The sequence below is a fragment of the Carlito syrichta genome, unplaced genomic scaffold (assembly GCF_000164805.1).
Source record: "Carlito syrichta isolate Samal-C Ts95f unplaced genomic scaffold, Tarsius_syrichta-2.0.1 Scaffold301730, whole genome shotgun sequence".
Lineage (NCBI taxonomy): Eukaryota > Metazoa > Chordata > Mammalia > Primates > Tarsiidae > Carlito > Carlito syrichta.
The window spans coordinates 345,030-355,046 of NW_007245826.1; the positions used below are offsets into that span (position 1 = coordinate 345,030).

The 10,017-nt window shown below is 46.4% G+C and overlaps 1 protein-coding gene across 1 annotated transcript; it reads right to left on the reverse strand.

The window, feature by feature from the left end:
• Positions 1–2,276: 2,276 nt before the first annotated feature.
• LOC103257442 (protein Shroom2-like) lies at positions 2,277–9,785 on the reverse strand. The gene is made up of 4 exons (XM_021710951.1): positions 9,644–9,785; positions 9,174–9,294; positions 6,426–6,771; positions 2,277–5,055 (listed from the first exon to the last, which is right to left on the reverse strand). Exons 1-4 carry the CDS (start codon positions 9,783–9,785, stop codon positions 4,789–4,791), a joined length of 876 nt encoding a protein of 291 aa, XP_021566626.1. The 3' UTR covers positions 2,277–4,788.
• Between the last annotated feature and the right edge of the window lie 232 nt (positions 9,786–10,017).

Consider the following 10,017-nt stretch of genomic DNA (forward strand, 5'->3'; position numbering starts at 1 on the left):
TGAATTTTTCCTTATTTGAAATATTCATTCCCCAGCCTAATTTTGAAATACTTTTATGATATAGTGTCTTACTGATATGGATTTTTCAGGTCAGCCTGTGCTTCAAGAATGTCACCTCAATGCGTCGGCCAGCTGAGCCCCAGAGAGGGTCGGCTCAATGAACAAGTTGGCTCTAATGAGCTGGCAAGCCAAGCCCTGAGAGTGTTGCTGATTCGGTGGGCTGGCAAGCCTAGCCCCCAGAGTGTTGGCTCTAATGGTCTGGCAAGTCAAACCCTGAGAGTGTTGCAGCCCCCAGAAATGTCTCAGCTTCGGAGTCTTGCCTTCTTCCAGCAGCTCTGCCAGTTCAGCTGGCTCTGTCAGCTGGCAAGCCAGCCTCCAGGGTGCATGGTTCTTCAGCTCTGATGACCTGCAGCTCTTCAGGTCAGGGCTCTTGTCTCATGCCCAGGATGGCTGGAAAGTGAGAAAGCAGAATTTATTGAGGACAGAAAAGCTCTCACAGTGGGAGGAGACCTGAGAGAGTGGTGATATGGAGCTGAAACCATATAGCAATACGACTGAGCCGATTGTCTAGCACTAGCTGTGAGCTGATTGTCTAGCACTAGCTGTTCTGATTGGGCAGTACTGAGGACCAATTGGCAGGAGGTAGGGGCTCAATGGTGAGCTGATTGGTTGTTTTTCTATCCCAGCAGCGAGTACTTAAGCTCTAGTTTGAGAGGCGCATGGAGCTTGTTTACCAACCTGAATGTATCAGTCCAGAGGCCTGCTGGAAGTTCACTACATTGTTACTGGAGGACCGGCTCTGTCTGCTTAGCTTTTCTCTAGCTATCTCCTCTCTCATTACCACATCTCCAATTGCCTCATCTTTGGGCCTCACAAATCTGCTAATGAAAGCATCTCTAATCTTACCACTCAAAAGAAACCAACCATTTTTCTTGGGTGGTTTTGGCAGATTGCTTCCAACTGCAGGGATGGTGTGTTCTCCAGGAAGACAGAATGATGGGAGTGGTATTTCGTGTACAGCCCTGCTCTGAACCAGGCGTCAGCTCTAACCACATGAACACATCAACTCACTTGGATCTCACCACAGCTCATCTCCAATTACAAGAGAGAAAACTGGGGCTCACAGAGGCTGGGTCACTTGCTCACAGCCACACAACTCAGAAATGACAGAGGTAGCTTTGCTCCAAGCAACTTGGCTCCGTGGTGCTGGGCATGTGGTTAGTGCCACACTATAGTAGTAAACTCTGGGGCAGGACATAGAACTCATTCATGGTACAAATTCCTCACACCTCCCTGTAGCCACACTGTGTTGTGTGACTCTAAGGCTCCTTCCATTAAAGAGGTGGAGCCTGTTGCAAAGCCTTTGACATTGGGTTTGGCCACGTGATGTGTTCTGCCAATGAAGTTAGCAGGTGTGATCGGACAAAGCCAGAACAAGCCCCTTTGTAAATGGGCTCTTTCTGCACATTCCATGGACACATCCAGTCACACTGCTCGTCCCAGGAGGAAGAGGAGAGACACATGGCACAGATCCCAGCATGGATCCACTGCTCATCCATAAATTCATGAGCTAAGTACTTCATTGCATCGAACACTGCTGAGATTTTACAGTTGTTATACATCACTATTGGGGTGATAACTAACTGACATGACCTGTGTCCTTGACTGTTGTCCTGACTGCAGACTGGTCTTAATCGGGCTAGCATAAATAAATTACACACAGGCTGGGTGCAATGGCTCATGCCTGTAACCCAGGGCTTTGAGAGTTTGAGGTGGGAGGATTGTGGTCAGGAGTTTGAGAACAGCTTGGGCTACATAGCAAGACCTTGTCTCTACAAAAATAAAAAATTAGCGGGGTGTGATGGCATACACCTGTAGTCCCAGTTACTTGGGAGGCTGAGGCAGAAGGACTGCCTGAGCCTAGGAGGTCGAGGCTACAGTGAGCCATGATCACACCACTGTACTCCAGCCTGGATGACAGAGATCCCTACTCAAAAAAAAAAAAAAAAAGCTGGGTATGGTGGTACATGCCTATAGTCCCAGCTACTCAGGCTGAGGAAGGAGGATCACTTGAGTCCAGAAGCTGTGATTACACCACCACACTCTAGCCTGAGCAAAAGAGTGAGACTGTCTCAAAAAAGAATTAGTAAGTTACACGCATATAATAAATACCACAGTATACTCAGTTTCTGATTTTTTCCAAATATGATGAGGGCATTCTGATTCGTTTTTATAAAAAGCTGTAACATAGGTAAATTAAAGACATGCTCCATTCATTTGAAGAGAAGCTATTTATTGTGTTAAAGTCAAGCACGATGATCTGTTGATAGGCAAGTGGTAAGTGTCGAGCACGAAATCTGCACACATTTGCCATGGTGGACTGAAGGATACAAGCCACAAGCAGCACCCCACCAGGCAGAGCATTCCATAGCTGCACAACAGCACAGGGCGAGGGAGCAGCCACTACCCACGAAGGCCAAGGGCCAACCATTAGCACCAGATTGGTTTTATATGCAATAATATAACTATATACAGAGTTATGTACATTGACTTGCTAGAATCTTTGGGTCCCCACTAACCAGACGTTTAAGAGGCAAACAGGGGAACAGATAGGACAGCTGTGATTCCATGTGCTTTGCTACAGGGATACTCGAGCACTATGTATTGCTATGTAGAAGAGAAAAAGACACCAAGAGGCTGGTACAGACACACAGATGCGATTATTCACATTGTACACACACATCATCAAGATAACCACAACACCATTACTGAGGGGAAAGAATCACAGGTAAACGCTTTGCCAAACGACATACTCTGAAATCCCTTGGGCTATCTCCCCAAGGGGGAAGGATGAAGGGAAGTGCACAGCCAGCTTCACCTTTTCTGACGTGACCACCATTCACAGGACATGCCTCCCAGGTGGAGAAGGGGAGGGCACCTCATTGGTAGAACAGGAATTTTTCAAGTCAGCAGTAGCTTAATTGAATAGGAATAAACACTTTTGAAGAAACATTTATCCTTTTGGCATGGGTAGGTTGCCAAAACAGTGGTTTATTGCCTGCATGATTGAAGCCTGCCAGTTTGGGCTTGGCTCTACAGAATGCATTGACATCAACGCAGAGCCTCTGGCTCAGGAAGTGTGGATTCCAGTCCATTAAGACATCTGTGCGTGTGCATGCTTTGGTAAGGCTGTGGTCACTGCAGCTGACAAAGTGAAATCTCCCCCCTGCTGGAAAACTTCTTTTATGGGAATAAGGGGAAATGAGAATTAAAATGATCCCTTGACAGAACAAATGCCCTAATATTACCTACACATGAAGTCATCTGAGGGATTCACTCACCATTAACCAGACATTTAATTAGATACAGGTTTTGAAGAATACACCGGATCTACGATTATTACATAAAAATAAGTAAGTTATAAGTTATAACCAAGCCATCGGCAGTTGAGCATCTTTTCATGTGTGTATTTGTCATGCCTGTATCCTCTTTGGTGAAGTATCTATTCAAGTTTTTTGTCCACTTTTTAATTAGGCTGCTTGTTGTCTTACTGTTGAGTTTTGAGAGTTCTTTATATATACTAGATACAAATCCTTTGTCAGACATGATTTGCAAATATTTTCTCCATCTATGAAGTGCCAATTGGAAATTGACAGCATGACAGTGTTTTTGATTTTTGTTTTCTAAATAAATAAGGCTCTATTTAGAATCTCACTATTTCAACCAATAAAAAGGGCATGAACTCTTTAAGCTCTGTGGCAGAAAAAGATAAAGTTTAGGAGGTGTACAGTCCACAGGCCCTCTGAAAGCCAGAGGAAGGAGTCTTACAGTACATGGAATGTGGCCCTCATGGCATGGTAACAGATTTCAGGAGGCAAAAAGAGAAAAGTAGCCAATTATCATTAATGACCATACTCACATAAAATAAATGTTCTGGGAAGAAAGGAGCTTAAAAAATATTCCATAGGTCTTGGTAAACAGATAACAAGCACATTATTACTGGACACACTTTTAACCAAAGAATTTTACTTTGCAGAAAAACATCATTTAAACTGTGATGTTGGGTGAGGACTAAAGCTATTTGCCTGCTTGGTGCGTGAGCGTGTTTTAAAGCATGCACATTATTTCTTAAGCGGTGATTTAAATCTTAGAATGAGTGAACCCAACACATAGACTGCTTGTTTCACAGTTGGTTTTTAACCATTAGGAAACTATTCACCTTTCCAAAATGTTAATAAATTATCATCATCATGATTTCTGCTGGGTCAGAGAACATCATTACATGGCAAAGACAACAAATGTTCACACTGCTGAAGGAAAAGGGACAAAACCTGGCAGCCCATGCCCAGATGAATCCCAAGAGAAGATGCGTGCCAGGGTCTCCCTTCTCATGCAACTCATGACGCACTGGCCACGCCTGAGTGGTTGGCTCAGCATCTGAAGTCGGGAGGAACAGCGGATTTACCACTGACAAGGACCACCTGCATGCACCACGGGCCCAGCCCACAGCCACACGGTGGAAACTCGCCATCCGGCAGAACCTGGCGCCAGGTGCAGTTACACATCAAGGAAAGCAGCTAGCGGCGAGCCACTCTGCTCAGCATTCAAAGGGAAACTAAAACATTAAATAAATCAGCCCACACAAACACGGAAGTTATTGCTTTTCTAATAGCCCCTTGCTATTGGAGGAGTCTCCCTCCAGGATATAAATACGGGCTGGAATTTTCATGCGTCCTTGGGGACGGAGCTCTGAGGCCCCGTGTCCCTCCTCTGCCAGGGGCAGGTCTCTCATTTGCCCCTTTCAGGCTGAAGGCTGTCAAACAAGCACTTCAGCTGCTCTTCACCGAGGTGGATCTTGTCTTCCAGCTCCCGCTGCTCGATGATAAGAGCTGACTTCATCTTCACGAAGTGCTCATAGTCTGCAAGGCTCTCCTCACTGAGATAGTTGGCCAGAATGTCGAAGACAATGCGCTCCCTGCGGTCCAGGTTCTCTTTGAGTTCCTTGGCATCCTCGTGCTGCTGGATGAGTACTCTCTGCTTCTCGAGTAGTGATTGCTGTTGAGAGAGAGAAACAAGCCTGCTGAGGACCAGGATGAGAGCAGGGACTCCAGCCAACCCTTGGAAACTCCAGCACCGTTGGGGGCTGGTCCCATGGCTGCCTATCTGCTTATCAATGGAAACCCTAGTGCCACGAGATCTGATGGCATCCACACAGCATCATTGGGACACAGGCAGCAGGTGTCTCATGGCCTCCTCCTACCTACCTTGAATGATGAGCAGAAGAGTCACCAAGGGACTAAAAATGACAGGATGTTGAGGTGCTCAAAAGGGATAGAGGACTTAGAGACCCCAATGGTGTCAAAGCCCTTTCCCTGACAACATGGTGAGAAAGTTGGCAAAAGGGAAATGTCCTAAAGAAATTACAGGGTAGGATTTCTGAACTCTGGCAGAAGGAGGAGCCTGTGAGCAGGCAAGGGCATACAAAGGAGCAGAGGGGACAGGAGACAGGCAGGGCTGTGAACCTGTTGGGCATCGGTTCCCTCATCTCTGTTTGTAACTTGGGTGCAAACCCTCATGTAGTTGGTTCCATGACAACACAGTTACTAGGGACTTGGCTGAGTGCAGAAGGGCACAGACTCCAAGCCCAGCACCAGGAGAGCTTTTCTCTGTAGCCCCAAACTGCCCTCACCTGGAGAAATGGGAGGGGCACATTTTCTGTTCTCTTTGAGACAAGTTGTTTTTTTAATGAGAAGAGGAACATATTCGGAAGCCCTATTATATGCAAAGAATGAAATCAGATGTTTACTGATATATGTCCTATGAGGTAAAGTCAACAAGGTAGATATTATTATTGCTCTTATTTCATATGTGAAAGAACTAAAAGACCCACTGAGAAATGGCTCAAGAGTCACACACCTCAGGAACGAGAAAAATTAGACACATTTTCTGATTCTTTCTAGACTGTTGTATGCCCTCTTGTTAATCACAGCTACAACAGTGATAAAATGTCATCTGTCCTTGAGTGCTTGTGATTAGTCAGGGGGTGGGTCAGCTCTGTTACTGACTCACACATGGTTAAAAAAAGCAAAAACAAAACAAAACTATTTTCCAGAAAGAGACCGTTATTAGTAACGGTCAAAGAGAATATCTGAAAAGACACCAAAAAGAGGCAACAATTCTGGAAGATCCAGCAGCCCTGCAGTCCAATGACGATGGTTCAACTCCCTGTATTTGATTAGCCCTTTTCCCCCAATTCAAAGGGAGGAGAGGAAGCAAGCACGTACTGGACATTTTGACAGCATCTGCGTGAGGAGGTGGGCAGGCCATGTGGAAACTGTGCTAGGCTCCAAGTAGCTGACTCGGGACACCCAGGACAGCCTTCCCACAGACCACCCCCGTTTCAGGCCAGGTGAGCCTGTATCTACCCGATCACCAGGAGAAGTGCTGTCATCCAAATTATTGAGGGCGTTTTCCACCCGGGCCAGGCGGCCCGACAGTGACAGCAGGAGGTTGACCACTTTGTCCAGGTCCCCGATGAACATTCGGAACTTGTCAAATTCGCTGGGTTTGCAGACGCCTTTCGCGATGGCCTCCACCTCGGCCCCCAGTGCGGTGTTGGCCTGCACATCTTCCAGCAGGCTCTCACGGGCCTCCCGGAGCACCTGTAGCTTACGGCTGATGCTCTCAATGAGTTCCTGCTGCAGGGCACAGATGGCATGGGAACACAAGTCATGGGTTAGGCCACCCCACACAGCCCCACACCCACTGCTGCTTCAGTGCATACATCTGGGTGGGATGCACCAAGCCATACCCATGCCACATCTGCATCGACAAGTAACAGAGGATGTATGAGACTAGAGAAAGGAAAACGACTCTTGGTTAAATTACTGACATTCAGCCAGGTGTGGTGGCTCATGCCTATAATCCTAGCACTTTGGGAGGCTGAGGCGACAGGATTGCCTCAGCCTAGGGGTTGAGGCCAGCCTGGGCAACTTGGTGAGACCTCTTCTCTGCAATAAATAAAAAAATTAGCTGGGCATGATAGCGCATGCCTGTGGTTCCAACTACTTGGAAGGCTGAGGCAAAAGGATCGCCAAGCCCAGTAGGTCAAGGTTGCGGTGGCCATGACCATGCCATTGCACTCCAGCCTGGGCAACAGAGTGAGACTCCAAATAAATAAACAAACAGACAAGCAAACAACTGACATTGAAAAACAAAACAAGCCGGGCTTGGTGGCTCAGCCTGTAATCCCGCACCTTTGGGAGGCTGGGGTGAGTGGATTGCCTGAGCCCGCGGGTTCGAGACCCGCCTGGGCAGGCGAGACCTCATCTCTACAATAAAATTAAAAAAAAAAAAATTAGCCGGGCGTGGTAGCGTGCACCTGTAATTCCAGCTACTCGGAAGGCTGAGGCGGAAGGATCGCCGGAGCCCAGCAGGTCGAGGCTGCGGTGGCCAGGAGTGGCCACTGCACCCCAGTCTGGGCGACAGAGTGAGACTCCAACTCAAAAAAAATAAATAAAAGAAAATGAAAGAAAAACAAAACAAAATAGACCTGTTCTCTCTTGTGAATGTCCTATCAGACAGCACTGGCGTTGTGGGGGCTGGTGCTACTCACAGGAGATGCCATCTCAACCTTTATCTTTGCAAGGATTTGCAAGACCTGTGTGATAGTTTGTGCTTCGTCCATTGTAAGTTTCCATTTAAAGACTCACAAAGAGAGAAATTATTGAGTCTTATGTCCAGTACTGAATTCCACAATTAGAAAGTATCTTGTATATATAATTAGCAATAAAAAATTAAGACAAGTAAAGGGACCTCAATGAACTTAAGACAGTCTTTTACTATAACCTACTGATTTCAATGTGACCAAAATACAAATAGATGACTATTTTTTTTATTGCAGTAAAATATACTTGACACAGAATTATCCATCTTAACCATTTTTCAGTGTACAGTTCTGTGGCATGAGGTGTATTCACTGCTGTGCAACCATCACCACCATCCATCTCCAGAACTCTTTTTTTTTTTTTTTTTAGTAGGGATTTCACTTTGACACCCAGGTTGCACTGCAATGGCACAATCATGGCTCACCACAGCCTTCTACTCCTGGGCTCAAGTTTTTCTTTTGCCTCAGCCTCCTGAGTAGCTGGGTCTATAGCCGCCCAGACCACGTCCAGCTATTTATTTATTTATTTATTGGTAGAGACAAGGTCTCGCCAAGTTGCCGAGGCTGGTCTTGAACCCCTGGGCTCAAGTAATTCTCTCGCCTTGGCCTCTCAAAGTGTTGGGATTACAGGCATGAACCACCACGCCCAGCCATCTCCAGAACTTCATCTTCTCACCAACTGAAACTGCGTAACTATGAAAAACACTAACTCTCCATGACCCATGACCTCAGCACTTTAAATTATTAACTTTTTGGTTTTTTGTTTTTTATAGGTATGATCTCACTATGTTGCCCAGGCTGCAGTACAGTGGCTATTCACAGGTATGACCACAGCTCACTGCAACCTCTAACTCCTGGCCTCAAGCAATCCTCCTGCATCAGCCTCCCAAGTAGCTAGAATTATAGGCATGCACTACCATGCCCAGCTTAAATCATTAACTTTTATAGCATAAAAAAGGTAAAAAGTATGAACCCTTTAAATTGGCCAGCATCCTGAAGTGAAGTAGCACCATATGGTCTGATCTGAGTGACAGACGAAGAAAAAGATCCTCCTCTTCCTCCTCTGTCACCATATTTGAGAAAAATTACAGGCAGGGGTGGCTTAAAGGAGTACAACAGGTAAGTCTTGCCCTGGAAAAACTCCTCTTGTGACCGTGGCCATCCTTCTGCCATTGAATCTACCCAGAGCACATGTCATGGGTGTGTGTCTGGCCAGGGTGAATTATAAAGAAGCAACGATTAGGAGAAAAGTCATAAGCTGCCTTCTAAGAACTGCCCCTGCCACCATCCCTCCATGAGATGCTCTCAACTAAACCAACCTCACATCCACCATGGTTCCCTCGGGGCTGTGGTGGCAGCATGTGCTCTGGGCAGGACACAGCAAGAGGACTGAAAACCGAAACAGTGCTAAAGTGCACAGACCAAAACGAAGACCGAACTATTAACGTGGACAGGAAAGACGAAGTGGGATTTTTCAACCTCACTTTGTCATAACAAGCAATATTACTTTATGCAAAGTGGATTCCTGGAACTTGGTGGTGCCATCACCCCTTCCCTGGGGCAGTTTACAGATTGACTCCATGGGGATCCAAAGAGGTTAGCAGAGAGGAGGTCCAGGATGCCAGGGACTGGACGGATAAAAGATTAAAGTCTCAGTTCAGCTCTCCAGGGTGGAGTGTCCTAGAGCCAAACGGGGTAAGAGCAGCCCTACCTTTGGGGCTAGCATGAAGATGAACAACGTAACAGTATGCAAAGCACTTAGCCTGGTGCTCAGATCTATTAGTGCCTGAGAAGCAGCTGCCTTGATTCCATTAACGATAGTAAACAACTGTCCCGATGACTACTGGGCAGGAAAAGTCAACCCACAGCAGAGAAACAGGAGGAATCACTGGCACCAGATACCACGTTTCCTACTACCTGACCGCGTGAGGCCTTTGTCTCTCATGGACGTTTCTAAAGGGAATCTTCACCCAGTACTTATGTATCCAGAAAAGAGCCCACAAATGCGAGGGTCTGAGCTCTCATGGGAACCGCCTCCTCTTGGTCCAACCTGCCTGGGCTTCATTAGGATATCTGTCTCATACAGACGAACATGGTAGGCAGTTTTATAGGACATCATCTTCACTACTGAGTTATGGGCATGGTGGTTCTCGTAAGAAAACCACATGGAATTGAGAAATTGCTTTGACATTTCCAGGTCGGGTCCCAGCAGGTCCCAGTGGCTCAGGATGTCAAGACATTTTCTTCCCTTGCGATTTTAAAAAAGGGATGTGTCTAGAATTGTTTTCTGTGTGTGTCCGAGTGCCTGTTTACCTACCAGTGATATTATTTGATAGATAGACATTCATCCA

Coding starts and splice junctions, on each gene's coding strand:
- LOC103257442 (XM_021710951.1), bottom strand. CDS start 9,785: ATGATGTCCTATAAAACTGCCTACCATGTTCGTCTGTATGAGACAGAT. Junction 6,772..9,173: donor AGGAATCCACTTTGCATAAA/GTAATATTGCTT, acceptor TATGCACTGAAG/CAGCAGTGGGTGTGGGGCTG. Junction 5,056..6,425: donor GCACTTCTCCTGGTGATCGG/GTAGATACAGGC, acceptor CTCTCTCAACAG/CAATCACTACTCGAGAAGCA.